This window comes from Falco rusticolus, chromosome 5, assembly GCF_015220075.1.
Source record: "Falco rusticolus isolate bFalRus1 chromosome 5, bFalRus1.pri, whole genome shotgun sequence".
NCBI lineage: Eukaryota > Metazoa > Chordata > Aves > Falconiformes > Falconidae > Falco > Falco rusticolus.
This window is the reverse complement of record NC_051191.1, coordinates 64,250,218-64,270,219: the sequence shown is the minus strand read 5'-3', so window position 1 is coordinate 64,270,219 and position 20,002 is coordinate 64,250,218. Positions and strand designations below refer to the sequence as shown.

General features: G+C 41.5%; 1 protein-coding gene across 1 annotated transcript in view; it reads right to left on the bottom strand.

Annotated features, from left to right (window-relative positions):
• The window catches only part of AGK (acylglycerol kinase), a 37,718-nt gene that overhangs the window by 2,684 nt on the left and 15,032 nt on the right, over window positions 1-20,002 (bottom strand). Inside the window, exons 5-13 of the mRNA XM_037387846.1 lie at window positions 19,056-19,148; window positions 18,062-18,094; window positions 15,987-16,081; window positions 13,798-13,867; window positions 12,111-12,190; window positions 9,978-10,035; window positions 7,462-7,609; window positions 6,268-6,365; window positions 3,969-4,039 (exon numbers count right to left, since the gene is read on the bottom strand). Of these exons, the coding sequence (XP_037243743.1) occupies window positions 3,969-4,039; window positions 6,268-6,365; window positions 7,462-7,609; window positions 9,978-10,035; window positions 12,111-12,190; window positions 13,798-13,867; window positions 15,987-16,081; window positions 18,062-18,094; window positions 19,056-19,148 (746 nt within the window). The remainder of the gene's footprint in view (window positions 1-3,968; window positions 4,040-6,267; window positions 6,366-7,461; window positions 7,610-9,977; window positions 10,036-12,110; window positions 12,191-13,797; window positions 13,868-15,986; window positions 16,082-18,061; window positions 18,095-19,055; window positions 19,149-20,002) is intronic.

Genomic DNA, 20,002 nt, shown 5'->3' with positions numbered 1-20,002 from the left:
TTAACAAACAAACAAATCCCCCCTCTTCTTACATCAACACCAGTCAGCACGATGTTTACCAGCTGCTTTTATACCACGCTTGTGAAGAAACTCCCAGAACATCATAGTTTTACCCACTCCAAATAATATATCCTTTTTTATCAATTACCCCCCCCCCCCCTTCTGGTGCCTGTGAGATTGATTCTTACATACTGCACTTAGAGCAGTGCCACTTTCCTACTTCTGTGGATTGTCAAATGAGAGCACACAGAAGGCAGCTGTCTGTCCTAGAAAGCTGGTGGTACAAGTGCCACGTGGTCTTTTTCAAGACTTACATTTCTGTCCTGTCACTGGATCAACTGTTAAAGAATAACACATTGCAATTCCTTTTCCCAACATGTTCAGAGTAAGCATGAGGTCTTGGGTACAGTGACCTACCTCTGGCCTCCTGACTGGAAACACACACAACCTTTTGGCTGACCTTTGACAAAGGGTACACCACACCCCAAGCAGTTTGGGCCTCTCTCCAGACAGACAGCAACACACAAATAGCAAAAGGGGCAGCAGAGAGTTACAGCGTTAGTATATCACAGCTCTTAAGCATGGCAGAATTATCACAGATATTGCTCTGACAGTCAATGCCAGCTGTCCTCACCCTTTCTGTCTGTTCTGTAGATTGATATGAAAGAAGAGTGTATTTAAATATTGCCCAGGAAAAGAAATCACAAAAACATGTCAAAAGCTCCCCATACACCAAGCCCATACTTCTATGCCCTGAGGAATGCAAGCAACTCTTAAAATCACAGAAAATGTTTGAGAAAGAACATGAGAAGAGAGGGTTGAAACATGATAATCAAAGACAAAGGAAGAAAAGCTAAGATACCAAAAGGAAAGGGCAGGAAGGACAGAAGCAATACTAACTGTGGAAAGTTTGGTTTTAATCAAATATGTATATACTAAAAGATTAATGAGTGAATGTGAGGGAATTAAAACATCCTCCTGGCAATATATGTTATAAATCATTGATGGCATGCAATACTGTCAGTTTATACAGTTGTACAAACAAGCATCAAGATTCCCCACTTTAATTCCCCAGTTTAATCTGCTCAAAGTTTAACATACAAAGTCCTAGATATTGCACTCTGGTGAGCAAGATTTTTTTGATACACAGAGGTGAATGAATCTCTATATAGGTGCAATTATGGGGTCGAGGTAAGCTCAAAAGAGACAAGACATGGAACTAAAGATCAGTCAAAGGAGAATGCTGGTAGAAGCAAACACACACATCTCCACTTGCAGTTGATTGCTTCTCTAGTGACCCAATATAAAAGGATCAGAAATCATTTCCACTTCATTCTGCTTCTTACTCAAAACAATACTGGAAAGTGAAACAGGAGGAGGACCAAAGCCAAACACCAACAGTTTAAATTATTTTATCCCACTCCATATGCTGAACCACAAAAACACAGGCAGAGAGAGAACCACAGCACCTACTGTAGATAAGACATAAATTTAATCTAGGTTTTTTTTTTCAAAAGTGGCCGATGTTAAATGATTCAGGGTAAGACTTTCTAACCAACCCCCCCACCCCCACCCCCACCCCAGTCTTCTGCACTGTAGCTGGTAACTGTATTCATGCCCTGGAGTGACAGCTCTCCATACTTTCATACACAGAATCTAAGCTGGCTACCAGGATGTGCATTACCGGCGCTCCACTCCCCATCCTCATTCTCCCTCCCTCCAGCACTTCTTAGTAAGCACTGCAGTGTAGCCACCCGCTCTTCCCCCATCCTATCTTAAACATCAGCTCTACCCCTGCTGCAGATGCTCTTGTTCACACAAATCTGATCCACAGCCAGAGGGCACTTTTATACGCCTGAGAGGACCTACCCCTTTCTTTGAAATCCAACTACAGCTGCCCTACAGCACTGATGCACTCTCTGACAGCTGCCCCCCCCCCCCCCCCCCCCCCCCCCCCCGAGCCTGCATGGTCATTTCCCGCTGGATATGTGGTTTCCTCTGTGTGTCTGCGTGATCCATCAGTTCTGATCAGCTTGTGTCAGTGCCCTCTTCAATGTAAAAAACCCTTGGTATCTGCACTGGTAAGGTATTTTCCCTAAAAAACTTTTCAACCCCCCAAATTCTGGTGCAGTTTAGAACCATGCATTAAAAAAGAAGAAAAAAGAAAGAGCTTCTTTACGCATTTCCAAAGACAAACCCTGCTGGTGCTAAGCACTGGGAAGCCTCTGATAATGGGCTGAATTCAAACCTAGCTGGCAAAGGGCATTGTGCAGTGAAGACCTCCTCTGAACACCCTGAGTTTTGCCTTGCAAAAACAGGGTACATTTTTTTCTGTTCTGATTCCTCTCTGTAGGACTAACCAGTCCCTCCCACTGTTCCTCCACCCCATGCAGCCCTCTTTCTTTGTTACTTACAGACTTTTGGGCACTATTTAATCAAAAGAGCTTGTTTCTTTGAATTTTGCTTGAACAGCAGCTCAAAGCTTTCAGTACTGCCTCTAATTAGCTCTAGCCAGCAGGGCACGTTAACTCTCATCAGAGGCTTTTTCTGCATGACAGTGTAATTGCAGACAGAAAATGTGACATACTACTGTGTGAAACATGTCCAGTCCTCATGGGAGACATCCTTTACAGTGGGTGTACAATCAAATACCCCTCCCTTAAATCACACAAATTCATCTACAATTTTTCTGCTAGCAAAGTGTCCAAGAACCCAGTACAGCATCTCCTTTGTCTCCCTCCTTTAAGAGGTTAGATTCCTCTTGCTGCTAATGGGAAAATCTCCTCCTCCTCTCCTTCTGTGGCCTTCAAAGCAAAGATTTCAGTCCCAAGCAATCTATGGTCCACATGGCTCATGTAATTTAAAAGTAGTTGCAAGTGGTAACCTGACCTACCCGTGTATGCATAGGTCAGAAGATCCTATACCTACTGAGACTCGTAGACTGCCCAAATAAGGGGCTCGCTGCTGCTGTTAGATCATAAACAAGACATACATGCAGGAATTACTAGGGTGATGACAAGCAGGTAGAACTGCGTTGAAATCTTTCCATTGATTTCACTAGAGGGAGCCCTAAGACTAGAAAATAGTATTAGCAAATAAAAACGTCCCATGCACAAGAGCACTCTTGGATTTAGTAGGAAAATCTGGTGCTGCAATGTATTTGGTAGTTGGACTGCACAGAGAAGCTCGAAGAAGCAGCTCAGATTTGTGTCTGGTGAGAGCAGGAGGAACAAGTGCACTACAAGACAACATTCCAAGCGCAAAGGAAGCACATGTTCACTTCTTCCCTACATGCTGCTGCTTCATACCTGCAGCTTTCTTGCTCCGTGTACAAGCTGCACCAATACATTTGCTTAAAGTCCCTGTTTAAATTCACATCTTCCAGAAGTTCTTCCAGCTCAGATCTAATTACTCACAACAGTTACTGAGCCAAGCACTCTTCACTTAGAAGCAGGGCCTGCCTAATCAGTTCAAAAACTCCAGGTACCACTAGTACAGACATATCAGCTCTGTGACCTGCCTCTCAATCCACTGAGCAGCAAGGGCGGAAAGATTCTGGGGAAAAGTCTGTACAGCTGTCTGTAACTCGGTTATGACAGTATCATCCAAGTAGCATTGATCAATAGCAATGGGGGAGAAGACAGAAGGTAAAGCAAACTCAAAATCTAGGAAGAACTCCAACTAGACAGCTCTGCCTAGTTTCCAGAATGAGAAAGTTAGTAAGAATTTTAAAGAACAAAATCAGTAATTCCCTGATTTTTTAATATATATTATTAATAATTTATACATTATTAATATATATAATTAATAAAAAATAAATTAAAAACAATGAAGTATTACTGCCTGGTGTCCTTTCAGTCTCTGCTTCTAAATTTTGCAGCACAAGAACATAAAAAAAGCAGCATCTTTCCCAGCGTTCCAACTCATACAGAGATTCTGTCATCTTTTCGCAGCCCTCCAATACTCACCCTCTGCTTATAAACTGTCCTTTGCTGACAGTATCTGCTTCAATGCAAATATCCATGAAGTCTTCAGTGCGCTATGCAAAAAACAGATTCAGAAATCAAGCAGTTAACATTTCAAAATGCCACACCCACGATAATGCAATATGTTCACACAATGCCCAGCTCTTTGTCCAACAAAATGAGGCAGAAGATGCATTTCTGCATTTCATGCTTTTTTCCACTCTCGAGATTCGAATTATAAATTATAGATAGTAATTTCTCATTGATGACCGTTCAACAATAAACACCACGAGAAGTGAAATAACAACTCACACATTTGGCTTCTTGTTACATTTCACACACTTATTAAAGACAGTAATAGCAGATCACTTGGGTTTACTGCTGCACACAAAGATTTCTGATCAATGGGTCTTTCATGAATTTAAACGAGAGTACAATGATGCAACATTTGGCCACCAAATACACAGTAAAATAATCTTAAACAATATAAAGCGAAAGTCAAAGTGTTCTTGATATCATTCCTTTAAACTCCTTACTTGGCTTTTTCTCTATTTACAGCCTGCCCTTAAACCAAGCATACAGCAAAGCTTTTGCTGGGAAAGCAACTTTGATTAAGATGCAATTCCTTTCTTTTCTTTTTTTTTTTTAAACATTTCTGTCCTGGCAAAAGTCCTAGTGCAGATGCAATCAAAATGACAAAAGTAAAAATGAATGCATCTATTAGTATAACTTGTTTTATTTCTTTGCTGTATCTGCAGAGTTAGGCTTGGCACTGTCTGAGCTGCTCCTGTATGGCTTTATTGGCTTCTCTTCCATAGAGCAGCCTAAGCATGAATCTGAGGTGAGACAGAAAGACAGGAGTGGCTGACAGCACTAAGCAGATATGCCCTGGTATCGATTCAAGAGAGCTGTTGTTCAGTTTTGATAGCTACAAGGACAATGGCTTCAACAGTGGGAGTTAAAAGCAGTTATAAGGGGTCCGTATTTGTAGAAAAAAAGATGCAGTATCAAGATACCTCCAGATCTAGAAGCAAAAGCACAACTGCCCTAACATAAACTTGTCCATTTCTCTAGGCTATGCAAGACAACCTGAGAACCCTACATCGCTTCTTTGTTCAATACCAGTATTAAAGCGCACCTTGAAGGCATAAAGGAGAAGAAAAACCACAAAGACATGGTCTGTGGCAATGAGATACTTTTTCAGTTCTTGGTAGGTCTGTTTTTACTTTACATCACTGACTCCAATCCAGATCAGTGACCAAAACTGTTCTGTTCGATGCCATCTAGAAACTACTAAAACCCCAAATACTAGCCTTCATCTAGCTTCTACCATTACTAGGACACTAATGGTCCAAATCATAAGCCAATGATGAAGAAGAAATTAAGATTTATGTGGCACATACTAAGGAGAAAACAGGTGTAAATTTTAAGACTAGATTTGCCTGAATTTTTTTCTTTGTCTGATCCTACAAAGACAACGTATCAATATAACACAAATTTTCAGGTTCTTAAAGACCCCGAATTCTTAACACGAAACATGTTGCAGTAAATTCAATACCTCCTGTTAATCTGGGTGTAGTGGCAGTGGTGTCCTGCAGGCTTGAGGAAGACATTAAGAGCGCTCACCGGTACAGGACCACTGTTAGCATTTTCCAGTAAAATTAAAGACTGGCATCTATCCAAATAGCTTTCACAGCAATAAAATTGCACCAAAACACAGACATAAGCTAAAGACAGGTTTTGAACCAGCAAATGAACAGCATGAGCATGCCAAGAAGGTTATGACAGGAACAGTTCCCTTGCTCTCTTGGTTCTACTTTTCCACAACCACCTGCATTTCCTGTCCTTCAACTCACTGTAGCCCCCGTTCTTTCTCTAGTCCCAGTTCTTTTTAGCTCTCTGCTCTGCAAGCTGAAAGAAAGAGAAAAAGCCACAATTCCAGACATTCAGGCTCAGCTTCCTTCCAGCACCAGCTGATAAAACAGAATCACTCAGAATCCCACAGGTCAAGAAGGAAAGGGGCACCTGTTTTGATGCTTTGTTTTCTCCTGGGCAATCCTAAAACTTCTGTTTGGCTAGTGAAACCTTCTCACTGCATAAAATCCCACTGCATCCCAGTTTTACGTGGGTCTTCAGTGCTTTTGCACTGTCTCTGAAATTTGCCCATTTCTGGATTCAGTCATGGGCCCCTCCTTGCCCATGTAGTAGTAAGTTTTATTTATATAGACGCAAGGGAGTTTAGCAAGAAAGGAAAACTGTGTGGGCAGGCAGCATTTGGAATCCAGTTATACTACAGTCTTACTGTCAGATCAAGCTGCCTGTTGCGAGTTGCAATGGAAAGCTCAATGGTGGATAGCATCAATTCTTCCCAGTCTTTTGGGGTTACCTCCTCAGGGATTTCTGCAAATCAAGAAGAGAACATACCATTAAGTGGAATTTAATTACACAGATCATCTTTGCACTACTATGAAGCACAAAACGTCAATGCCAGCCACAAATATCACTCTGACCCATTGTGATCACTAGCTTTGTTTCCTTCAAAGATCAAAATCTTAAGAAAGGAAAAGAGAGTTTGGCAGTACTGAAGGGAAGAAAAAAAAATACCACCAGCACTCACACAGTAGCAGGAAAGACTATCAAGTACATTACATGGCAGCCCTGTGAGTCCTCACGGCCAAGGACTAACAGATCTCCTTGATTGATGTATTACAGGAACATTCAGAAAACATACGAAGCACTGCTACCAAAAAACCAGGAATCTAATCTTCAGGATGCTATGGGAACACGTATTTTCTATAGGAGGAAACTCCACAGTCCAGTTCTCATATAGTTCGTGTTTCTGTCTAAATCACCTCTGCTAGCCAAGAAGGAATGAGAAGTGCTTTGCATAACACCAGACTGCGCAAAATACACGCTCCCCTTCCTTCTGGAGTCTGCCACATGCACTGCCGAGCTAACAAGCCAACCTAAGAGAGGCTCACAGAGTACAGTGAAGAAAATTTATGGGACACAAAGAAATTTAATGTACTAAGAGAAACCTAAGGCTTCTGCATGGCCCAAGTTTTATCGTTCTATTTTAAGTAACATTTGTTGCTCTGTGTCAGCAGCTCCCCCCATCCTGCAAAACAAGGGCTGCTCCTCTCTCCCCAGCTCACTAAGAAGCCATTCTGCAGGAGGAAGATTTCAAGAAGCTCACCGGTAAGTGCCAAGTATCACCTGCGGAGGCTTCCATAGCAATGGCAAGCAACTGTGACCCCAGGGAATGCCCTGGATTCTTTACAAATGCACTTTTGTTTATAAGACCACAAACACTGGCAGGACTACACTGCTCCTCTTCTGGCCAATACCACGGTAACTATCTTGACAAAGTCACAGTTTTAATAGGTAAGTAATAACATAAAAATGAGAGAGCAGAGAAGTAAAGCAGAAAAACACTCCCCTCTGACCTATTAGAGGAGTAAAGCCTGCCTGTGAGTTTATGCCAAAACACACACACCTTTTGGAGGAGATGACCAGTATAACCGAAGTCGTCTGTAAAGCCTCACATACAAAGGAGGTCTGGAAGGTTTCTCCTCTGGCTCTTCTGGAGGTCTCTCGGTTGGACCCAGATACATGAGAGCAGCCTGATGCTTCTGAGGCCATTCCTTGGATTTACATGGAAAGGAAAGACAGAAGATAAAGGGCCTTTCGTTTAGCACCTACCTGTTTATTCTGTTTAGCTCTTTAGCCTATTTATTCTGTGCTCCCAAGTACTCCTGCAGAGCTACCCAGATCCCACCATCAGCTCGGCCTATTTCATGATTCTCCAGCCTCCAGATTCGTATGAGAGCGAACGCTTTTGCAGCTTGAAAAAGATTACCCACGGTTCCCAAGTCTATTAACCTACTCCTTCCCCCTACAGGAGTGAGGTATTTCCCCCTCTGCTTATAGAGGGGGATGTTTTCTTTGCTGTTGCTGTGTGGCAGGGTGATACAGCTGCTTCTGGCTGGAGGGAACAACCAAAACCAGCAAGGTCAACATTAATGTTTGAAAGCATAATTGGTTTCTGCATGGCACAAAGACAACCTCAAAGAGCAACTGCACAGCAGGGTCTAGTGCAAACAAAGACTACAGTGCTGCGTGCAGCCAAGGGGCACTAAAACCCAGCAGGCCTTTGTTCTCCAACAACTCAAACAATCAAGATCTGACCTTATAGTCAGCTGCTTATAGACAGCAATACAACAGGTCTTAAGGCAAGTCAGGTGAGCTTTATTAAGCATCTGAGGGGAAAAAAAGAAAAAAAAAAAGTAACACATTATTCTCAATGATATTTCAGATTTCAGTGCCAGAAACTGATGGGCTACAGAAGAACCTTAGCTCCTGAAATACTTTCAGAAGCTGACAAAGTTTATTTCCTTTCATTTTGTTTTAAAAGTAAGTTTTGAAATGCTCAAAATATTATTCCCTTCATAAGTCCTATATGATTGTTTTTTAAATGTATATACTAAAACAATCCAGCCAAGAGGCCACATGTACTAAATGCAATTATTTTTCTATGCACAAAACTTTAGAAGTAGTTTTAGGTCATATAGCACAGGTGGTTAAGCTAATTCACCTCACACCTCTGTGAGCAAGGAAAGACTCCGTTATCATACTTACATAATAAACAGGAAAAACAGAGGTTGTATCAGTAAGGGCAATACAAAAAATAAGTATTAATGATTAAAAGGAAAAGCAGTAATGCTGTGATTATTTAAGCCTGTATATTTTAGAAGAGATGATAACACTCATGACAATGCCCCTGCTAATATCAGAGGTGAGCTCTTCCCCCTTACAGTGTTTACAGCTACAGGTCATCCTGCTTCAAAGGACAACTACAGCAAAACCGGAAAAGATTAAGTGCACAGTAGCAAAGACAAGCCAGGAAAAGATTAAGCTCAAAATGCTGGAGCCATTTCTTATAGAAATTAACAAAATGGTAACATAAGAGGCACATAAAGCAACAAATGCCACAATTAGGGGAGATGAGGCAGAAACTTCACTATCTTAATAGCAGAAAAAGTGGGCACTTCTCTTTAACTTTCAGCAGGTTAAACAGATCTTTTAAATGTACAATGAATAGCTCACCAGTGAAATCCACCATCACTGCCACTAATTGATGCTAAGGACTCAATAAAAGTGAGAAAGGGGCTAAAGGGGCTGGAGAGAAGTGAAGAACAGGTTTCTACCTAGAATGCCAGCATACAGAATAATAATCCTGGGGATGGGGGTGGGTGGCGTGGGGTGGGGTGAACCAAAATAAAATAAAATAAAATCTTTCACAGACACATTACAATTTAACTCCCTTTTACAGGAGCTTCCTATAAAGGAAGCTTTGGCACTATCACAGATGGCATGGCTGGACTGCACTATCTGACCCACCGTACCAGCTCCTGGATATTTCCACAGCCTTTCATGAGGCTACTTATGCATTCAGAGAACTAGAAAAGCATGTGAATGAAAATACCTCACCTTTCATGCAGGTCAAATTTTAATCTTTCCAGGATCAATTTTAAGCAACAGAGAAATTTAAGGTGAGATATAAGCTATTAATCTTCATGTGCAATTTACTACACACGGAAGGCTGATTATCAACGTGCATGAGCAGTCTAATTATAGACAATTCCGTCAGATGAGTAAATCAGAATGAAATGTTATATTAGAAAAACTGTTGAGAAAAGGTGACAGAGCACTTCGGTGTTTACCTTCATCATCACTACTGCTCTCCTTTCAAAGGTGGTTACTGGCTCCCCCTGGTGATCTTGCAGCAACAGATCCTCGCTAAAAAATTATTTTTTTAAAGTATTCCTCCTCCCTTCATCTCTTCGGAAGGTAAGTCTATCAACTGGTAGGTTTATTAACAAGTCGACCTTCACTCCAATTTTTTATTTTTACCAGAATCCTTCACAAAAACTTGCAGATAAATTATACAAAGCATAGTCAGCCTTTTCATTTCCCAACTACAAACCCACTTTGCTCACAATTACCCTTTACCTTAAATGTACTGAAGAAGTGAGCTGCTTTGGTCTTCAGAGGCCCAAGGTACCAGTACCTGAAAAAAGAACACAAACAGAACTTCTTAGATATCTTGGGCTTGATACTGGGAAAGGGAGAAATCTTGTATGAATTCAGACTTGTTTGCCACTGAAGTTAGTGCTCCCCTACAACCTTTAGCTCTGTGATACTGCAAGATCATTTCTACACATCACCAGCAGCTTAGCAGTGACATCCCTTTCCTGAGTTACAGAACACCAAAATGCAGTATATAATCTTCACTACAGGCAGCGTGACATCTCAGTAGCAGAAATTTACCTAGTTATGTGACACAACTGGGAATGATTTAAAAGTCTGTGGCCTAACAGTTGGTAGGATGCATCTCCACAATACGCAATAAAGGATGAGGTTGGAGGAAACAAACAAAAACCAACAGCTTCAATGACAAAAGAACAGAGCCAGCAAACATTCATTTGCCCCAAAGGATTCTCAGATCAAAATCAATGTTTTACAAAATAAAAATCCTGCCAGCCATACAGCACTGTATAGAATCTAAAGATGTGACTATATTTAGGCAGGCTTGGCACACATTTTTATCACTTCCACCAAAGGTGGTCAACAAAGCATACTAACCACCACCAGCTCAAAAGTACTGCAGATCTAAGTATATCATTAACTACTAAGGCATGCAACTGTCACACCACTCCCATCAAGCCATGAAATTGTCTGCAAAATTAATAAAATCTCAAAAAAATAATATAGCACAATGTCTCCACCAGGACAGTGCTTAGCAGAGGGACAATCAAGCCAAATTTCTGGAACTGTGGCTTAAGGCTTAAGTCTCTGTAGTAGGGGCCTTCTTTTCAGTGTAAGATCAGTTGTACTGGAGTACACCAAATGTTTATTTAGCCCAATAACCCATCTTTCATGGGGACAAAAAGTGGATAAAGTGGAGAAGTATAAAAACAGGACGAGCACACATGGTTCTTGTCCCAAGCGCACACTGAGCACCCATTCCTTTGTGGCTGAAGTGCTTTCCAAGCTAGACTCATTTTCTGTGCATTCAAAAACATTCATGGAAGAGAACCAGTTTTGAGGACGTTCATGCTGCCCCACGTACAAAAAGTGCCTCTGGCACTGAGTCCAAAAGGCTCTTAGGAAAGGGAACTGCTGCAGGAAGAGATGTTAAGGCTGACACTAGGCAAAAACTAGGGTATGAGCAGGAAGGCTAGTAAGAATGCTGAGGGAAGAGAATTGCAGTTCCTTAATCTTGGGGCTGCAATTAGCAGGTGGGCCTGCAACACAGCTACACCGGCACCTACACAAGCTACCAAGTATGTCCCTCGCTTCCCAAGGACAAACACTCTGACCATTTACCGCCTGTCCTCCATCCCACATCACTTCTCAAACCTACTCAAATATTTGCTTGACAGACTCCAGAGGTCTGCTACCTCTTGCTTTCTGACAAAGACAGCTCATTCACAAACCACATGGTATTTCCTTATAACTGTGCAGCAGAGGCATGTGCTACAATTCCTCCATAACAGTTTGAGAAGTGAAATGCTTTGGCCCTGCTGCTCCTTCACCAGATAATGCTAGTCATTTGATACACAGACAGTGAGAGGCATATTAAATGCCCATTTGGAGAAAGCCCAACAATTATTAGTTTAACATTCAGAGAACAGTCATCAGACAACACGGTCCATGCCATTTCTGGCAGGAACTGAAGGGCATTTCTACTGCATCTGATATCCCTTGTTGGAATTAAGTTACAGAGTCTGTGCGTGTCTTTTCATTGGCAGCTGATGAAAAACAATGGCCAATTACTTTACTTAGACTTTACTCAAGGGAGAGCTTTTCCCACTGATACAATCTGAATAAAGTTCCAGAAGTGAGCACCACAAGGCAAGCAGAAAGTAAATACTTGAAAGAACAGGTCAGCACCAAGTTTTTATTTCAAATGACAAAAATGCTGAAACGCCTTACACTCTCATGTGTGTAATGTGAGACCTAACAAGAGTGGGTGCCTCTGCCCGTCAAACGCCTACACTCAGAAAGACTTAAAGGGGATATGTAATTTCAGGCAACAGATGCTAAAAAAAGGTACACTTTCAAAAACCAGTATTCTCTTACTTGCTAACTTTAACTCCTGCATCTCTGTAAGATCCCCATCTTAAACCAGTCACCGCAAACACAGGCTGTTCCTTTTCCCCCTATAAAGAAAAATACACATTGTGAAATTACTTTCTCTTATCTTGCTCCCAACTTTGGTTTTTGCAGCTAGAAAAATAGCATTTCTATGTAAAACTTGATTTTTGATTAATCCCAAAAGTGAAACTTCACAGAAGAGGTATGCTAAATAGCTAACAGCAATAAAGCTAAGCAGAATTTAAGCATTACACATTCCATCTGCTCCCAGAAAGGAATATAAGAGGTGAAGTTTTGAAGAGATTGACTGAGTTTGACTGCACACCCAACAACAGCCATTTCATTTTGTGGATATTGTCAGCCAAAAGCAAGGAACTCTGAACAGTGACACTAGGTTCTCACTGCAGAAATGTACATTCTACAACATAACAGAAAAATAATATTTAAAAACACATGAGGTATAGTCAAAGGTTTTCCCACTTCACATTTTTCAGGTTGTAAAAGAAAGCTATTAACTCCACATTACACACGGATGCATTAAATCAGCTCAGACAGCTATTGTTATCTCTCACCGTTTCTACAGAAAGAGCAGTGTTACCAAGTTTTGTATTCATCAATACTTCCTGAGCCTCAAAAAAAGATAATTCAGGCATTCTAGTGTTTTCTCTGTTTTCACAGAACGGTTGGAAGGGAACTCTGGAGATCTAGTCCAACCCCCTGCTAAAGCAGGCTCACCCACAGCAGGTTGCACAGTCACATCCAGGCAGGTTTTGAATGTCTCCAGAGAAGGAGACCCCACAGCCTCTCTGGGCAGCCTCTTCCAGTGCTCTGTCATCCCCAAAGTAAAGAAGCTTTTCCTCATATTCAGATGGAAATTCCTGTGTCACAATTTGTGCCTGTTGCCCCTTGCCCTGTCACTGGGCACCACTGAAAAGAGCCTGGCCCCATCGTCCTGGCACTCGCCCTTAAGATATTAGTAGACACTGATAGGATCCCCTCAGCCTTCTCCTCTCCAGGCTCCACAGGCCCAGCTCTCTCAGCCTTTCCCCACGAGGGAGATGCTCCAGTCCCCTAATTACCTTGGCAGCCCTCTGCTGGACCCTCCCCAGCAGTTCCCTGTCTCTCTTGAACTGGGGAGCCCAGCACTGGGCACAGCACTCCAGGTGCGGCCCCACCAGGGCAGAGCAGAGGGGCAGGATCACCTCCCTCACCTGCTGGCCACGCTCCTCCTGATGAGCTGTTCCATCACCTTTCTAGGGACAGAGGTGAGGCTGACTGGCCTGTAGTTTCCTGGGTGCACCTTCTTGCCTTTTTTGAAGGCTGGAGTGACACTGGCTTTCCTCCAGTCCTCAGGCACCTCTCCTCTACTCCATGAGCTTTCAAAGATGATGCTGAGTGGCTCAGCAATAACATCTGACAGCTCCCTCAGCACTTGGGGGTGCATGCTATCAGGGCCCATGGATTTGTGGGTGTCAGGTTTGCTTAAGTGATCTCTTAACATTTAGAATGATGTCATACCATACAGTGGAGACATGACTGCCACCAGAACTACTGATACCATAAACCAAAATTCATGACAGCATTACACAGAGGAAAAGCAGTCCACATAAACAGAACACGAGAACAGGAAAGGTTTAGGAATGTTGGGTGCCAAAGAAGCAGATGCTTTTACCTTGATCTGCAAGACATCAAGTGGAACTGTCTCTCCCTTCAAAATGGCCAGTGTAGCATTAGTAATATGTCTGCAAAACAAACAGGAAAGAAGCAAAGGAAAACAAACAGGAAGGAAGGAAAACAGTAAATTTTAAAATGACATTGTTTTTCAGCACACTCCACTACAAGTCCAGGTGGGGCTTTTTTGCAGCAAACACAACAACCCCAGGGAAGGAACTCTGACAAGTGCTGCACTTCCTTGAAATCAGAAAGCAAACTCAGTGCCTGCAACATATGACAAAGCCTGCATCCTAACAAACAGCAAAAGACCTGAAAAGCAAAAGGAAGTTCTCAGCCTAAGCTTTTCAGAGATTCCTCTTTCTTCAGCTAATCTGGCAGATCGCATGTTAACTCTTACTTGCTGTTCTGGATACTTAACACACTAAGGACCCAAACCACATTTTTATTTTATTGTTGGCAAGTATAGCAACCTGGAAGAGAAGGTGATGGTCATGAGACTGGTCTTAATTAATTTGCCTGGGATTAAATTGCCTTGCTATGTTAATTTGTTTTGAAGTTTTTAATCAACATAAATCTACCAATCAACAGTGTTTATGTGTTTTCAGTCTCCACTAAGCTGTGGACAGTAGCTAAGGCACTTTCTCATTTCAAGCCATGAAGTGCAGCACTAAAGACTTTGTAACCAAACTGTTCAAGTTCATAAAGATGTCTATGTTCAGACTTCGAAGCATATATTTCATCAAAACCTCTTCCTTGTTTTAAAAATTGGGTAAAATCTAAATTCCCCACTGCATGTATTTCCAGTGTCTCAGCTAGACAGGTAAAAAAAAAAGGAAAACCAACACTAAATGCAATTTTCAGATCCAGCCCAGTATTCATGTGAATTGGCAGGAGAGATTGCCCTTGGCTCCATCAGGACTAGAATACTGAAACAGAGAAGGAAGCTGTTTTTCCCTCAGCCCTTCTTTTCTCCTAACTGTTATCTTTCTGTAAGATCTCTACAATTCCTACACTCCAAAGGTAATAATAGTGCTGATGGAACCAGAGCCCAAATATTTCTTTGTAAAATATCACTTCTGCACTTCTTAAACCAGGTTCTGTTACTGGTGTGGGTTGTTAAGCAATCTATTGACCAAATTCCTTTCAACTTCATCAATATGCTGCAGTCTCACCTGCACAGCTCCTTGGGACAAGAAGATCCTTCATTTCAAACAGCTTTTTTAGAACAAAAACATAAATTATTATTTTAATCTTAGCTGCTGATTACAGCCTTGTCCATCTTGCAGAGCTTCAAAGCACTCTGGTAGTTTTAATGAAGGATGTTATGCCAGTTGGCTCGTGGGTTTTATGTATGATGGATACCAGCAAGGGTTCCACAAAGAAGAATGTTAATGAGTTACTGGGAGAACCAGAGAGAAGAGATTTCAGGAGCAAGGAGAAATATATTCATTAGTATGGGAAGAGAGGAAGGGAAAAATTGAAAAGAAAAGAAGTGAGGGGAAGAGAAAGATTAGTTGACTAGCCTTTTTACATTAGAGTGGACAAAACAATCTTAGAACCAACCAAAATGCAAGCAACAGATACTGCCAGACTGGATCACATCCAAGCTCCCAACAGGTAAGATTCAGGCTGTTGGAGAGTTGCCAGCATCAGTCTCATCACAGGGTTGGGCAAGATATCCTGCCAAAGTCAGTAATAAGACCCAACCTTCCCCATAAAGATATTCTTGTACACCTTACTTTGCAGGTGCTAACCAGTTTATATGCAGACTGGTTTCTAGAATTCTTAAGCTGGAGAAGGGATGGAAAGCAGACTTCTTTTTCTTTTATTTTGTCATATTGTTGCTGTATCCTTGTCATATCCTTTCTGACTATTCCCAAGAGGCTTGATCCTTTTAATCCCCCCCTTTGTTTTTTTAAACTCTGAGCATCACACAACCACACAGAAATTAGCCACAGAAATTGTTCTAATGTTCTAATAATACATACATGTCTTTCTTTTAATTTTTAGTCAGTTTTTGGAAGTCATTAGCTCAGGCAGGTCCAGATAATCACCAGGCTTTGCCCAGAGACTGCCAACTTCTATGTAACATAGAAGAAACAGAAAAGTATCAAGCTACGGAGAAGTGCTGCTCCTTGAAAACAAATGAAAAAAAAAAAAGCCCCCTTTCGGAAACATAATACTTACTGGACTTGGTTCGTGCTCTCAGGGTAGAGCGTGTGGCTCAAAGTGGAAGTCTTTCCAAGAGGTATGAATCCTATAGGAATCTTACTGAAGGCAGCCTGGACACATGAGGAGAGTAAATTAACATCAGCTAAACGAAGCTTCCTGTGTGGAGATCACAGTTGTGTCTGATATCACCCCTCTGGTGCTAAGCAGCCAGGCACTTCCTTAAATGAGGCAGTAATACATAATGGCTCAGAACATGGCATCTAAATCTGTGAACTCACCACTGCTACCTGAGTACAAAGGAGCTCTCTGTAATCATTAGCAGCATTGCTACATGCAGGTTGGCAGCCACATCCTAACTAATGCACGGATTCTGTCAGCAATCTGCCATCTTTCTTAATACTGACGGTGACATCACAAGCTCTGAATCTCATTTACCACTGCAGGAATACCCCCCTGACAGAGTAACCTTGCATGGCAAAGAGATTTTCTCAGTTAAGGAAAGGAAATTAATTGATTCCTCTGGCACCCAAACCATGAAGCAGCAGCAGGTCTAATTTTTAGAAGTCATTGACCATGTTATTTTTCTGAACTACAGTTTAGCAAAAGGGCTTGTTGAAGGAGCAAGTTATTGCACCATACCTCATAATAAACTGTGTTTCTTGAAGCATGTCAGAAAATCAATGTAAACTACCATATATCACAATGCACCATCTCCCTCCTGGGCACTGCTGTTGTCAGCATCATGATACTGCAAATCTGCACTAAGTAATGCGCCTCTCACGTCATGCCCACCCGTTCTCCCTTGCTATCTCGTTGTCACCTGCAAGTCTCAACACATCTCAAACACCCTTCCCTCATTTTCTGTACAAGTCTTACAGTGACAGGCTGTTTGCAGCTCATGCAGTCACGCTCTGCTCCCCTGGCTGCCAGGAACAGCATTTCTGGAATACCTTGCACAGGCTCTTCTTATCCAGGCAACGGCAGTATGACATACCCAAGTAAAAAGGGAAGCAGAGGGGAGCAAGGGGGCTGAGCTGCAGATCTCTACTCCTAGAACAAAGTACTATGAAGGACAAGAAGAATTCCCCAGCCAAAGGCATACAGTGACACAGTGGCAATACTACAATGCAGTATTCCACCCAAAACAGTGCCAAATGCAGAATTTTCTATGCCACTGCAAATTAATCCAAGCTACATCAAGATAATAAGTTAAAAAAAAATAAAGAAGAAAAACTAGCTAGTAAAGCCTCTAAAAAGAAAAAAAAATTTTCTCCCAGTATCTTTAGGTTAGAGAGGTCTCAGGAGCCAACTATAATAATATTAAATTTAAAAAACTAATGTCTCAGAATTGATATAGCCAGCGCCCCTTTAAAAATACTGGCTTCATTGCAGAGTTTCTCTTGTCACATTCAGACAAAAGCAACTGCCTAAACAGATAGAATTCTAGCTGCCAAGGATATCATCATAATCTTGTCTGGATCATTTAATTGAGTTTTTGCCAGCTCCGGCCAGAAGGTTTTGGGAACAATGATTCCCTCCTTTCTTCAATAATACTGTCCTCCCTCTTTAAAAAGAAAAATCTCTCTCATTTCCATTCAGAGTGATCCACCTTGAGAGGTTAACATTTGCTTTCTGCAGCCATCTGCATAGGTAGATATTCACCACTAGAAAAAATGGCAAAGCAATTGTCAAGCAATAGGAGCATGGCCATAACTGAATTCAGTTTCAAGCTTGTACAAATACAAGAAAAACATGTACTTTCGCCTGATGCGTCTGCCAAACAAAGCAGCATACACAGCTGGTCCATGGGTCTTTGAAAGTTGTGCATTTGGCTTCTCCACAATCCCTGCTCTGACGCTGGAAACTTCTCAAAGCCGTAGCTTGGGAGCCATTACACTCCCTGAGAAAGGGAATGAAGAACAATGGGCAGAATTGCAGGACAGTAGCATGCCTGACATTAGGCAGCAATCTGGCTTCAGATGAGTAAGCAACAAATCTGCAGAAGACACCTGAGGCCAAAAGATCACAGTGGATGCACAAGACACTTCCTCTAAGAAATACACAAAATTTTAAGAATGATACTTCCTTACCTCATCTGCTCTGCGGAGAAGCCCAGTTATGACCTGAAAAATGTAGGAAATTCTCAGCTCTGATAATTTTGTTTTTCAGTTACAGTAGAAAGCTACAAAATTCATACCCATATTTACTCTGAAAAAGATTTAAGGAGCAGCTACTCTTACGGAAGCTGCTACAGTTGCTTACATGGGAAAGGAGGTGTGTTCAGTGTGCAAACATGGTGGATTTGGCAGGGTTATAAGCGTGCATGAGTATGTTCTGGCACCACCACCAGTGCCAGTGTAAATGTTCTAACACTGAATAATGCTCTGCATAACGCAAAAATAGCACTGGTCAGTGTGCAATTAACAATAAAACCAATTCTAAGACCAGCAGAAACTTACAGATGTATTCTGACTGCTTTCTCTTAAGGTCACTGTATTTCATTTAGCCATTGCCTTATGAAGCCAGCAGTTAGCATTCCAGGAAATGCTTTAATAAAATACAGTCTTCCTTGAAAAATGGAGTAGCCCCCAGGTCTGCTGGTAGTTTGCTCCTGTCATTAATCATCTTGACAACAGGCATTTATTAAATACATACCATGCTTTGTTATCACTCCCACATAACTTTTAAATTATTTGATTCCCATTTAGCAAAATATGCATTCCTCTTGGGGAGTACAGATAGGAATGAACTTTGAAAATTAAACCATTACAGCCACATTACACAGAAACGAAAAAATTTAGAATCATGTCTCACCACATAGTTTTCTCATTCTAGAATAAAATTCTGGAATATAGCTATGTCACATGCTCCTGCACACCCCCCCCCCCATCACTTTTAGAGTAATAACAACTAGCACAGTCTTCTTGTCCCCAGAAGATTACAACATTGACTAAAGCCACAGATACTAAAATGGACAAATCTCTAGTAAAAGTTGTTGTGATGTTCCTACATCACACAGTCTCAAAACTTGTCACTCAGCCTGACTCTGATTCTCAACAAACCAGGGCAAAGCTCCAGCAGTACCTCTTGTACTGTGCCATCTCCTCCTGCAATAATGATCAGATCTGTGTTTTCCATTAATTCCAGCAGCTTTTTTGCTTGTCCCTCATAATCAGTCTGAAGAAACAGAAATCGAAACATGAGAATTCAAGTGACCACTTCTAGAATTTCTCTTTTATAGAAAAAAAAATCACCTACCCACTGGCTTAACAGTCATTCTCATATAAGCATGCAGTACTGTATATCACTTACATTCACTGAAATTTCTTCAACTTATGAAACAAGTCTGCTGCCTAATACAGTGAGTGCAAGCAAACACACACACAAAGGCTAAATGAAACATCAGAGTTAATCTCATTCAACAGATCTAGAATATTGCAACAATAATCATATTTCTAGGTGGTTTTACATTGAAACAAAACCAGAAGGAAACCATGCTCTTGCAGAAAAAGTCCCAAGATGTTTAGCAGCCAAAGTACTCAAGAGTGTCTCCTGAAACATAGCATCAGCTACAAAAAAGGCTAATGTTCAACAGCAAGCTGTTCATAATGGGTTTAGCAATAGAGAGTACGCTGACTTTAGTCTAAACTATCAAGACCGTTTTCAGCAAAACAAATGTCTTTTACAGAGACATCTCAGCCTTGGCTACTGAGCCAGCCCTGGGCTGAAGCTACAAAGCATCAGGTTTTAGTCTTGCGAAGTAATTTTTTCTCTTAGGGTGGGACTACGTATTTTCAATGATCAGATAAAGGCATTAATAAAACCAGCACTTTAACACTAAACCTTGTGAAAAAGATTCCAAGACAGAAAGAGACATATTAGAGTACTTCACTGCTAGAACACAGTGACTATTAACCAATCCACATACCACAGCCTCAAAAACCTGCAAAAAAAGATCAGAATCCCTTCATGTTTACTTGTTCTTCTCTTTCCGAAGACCACCTCTCTGCTAAGTCACAGGTTTAGAACTC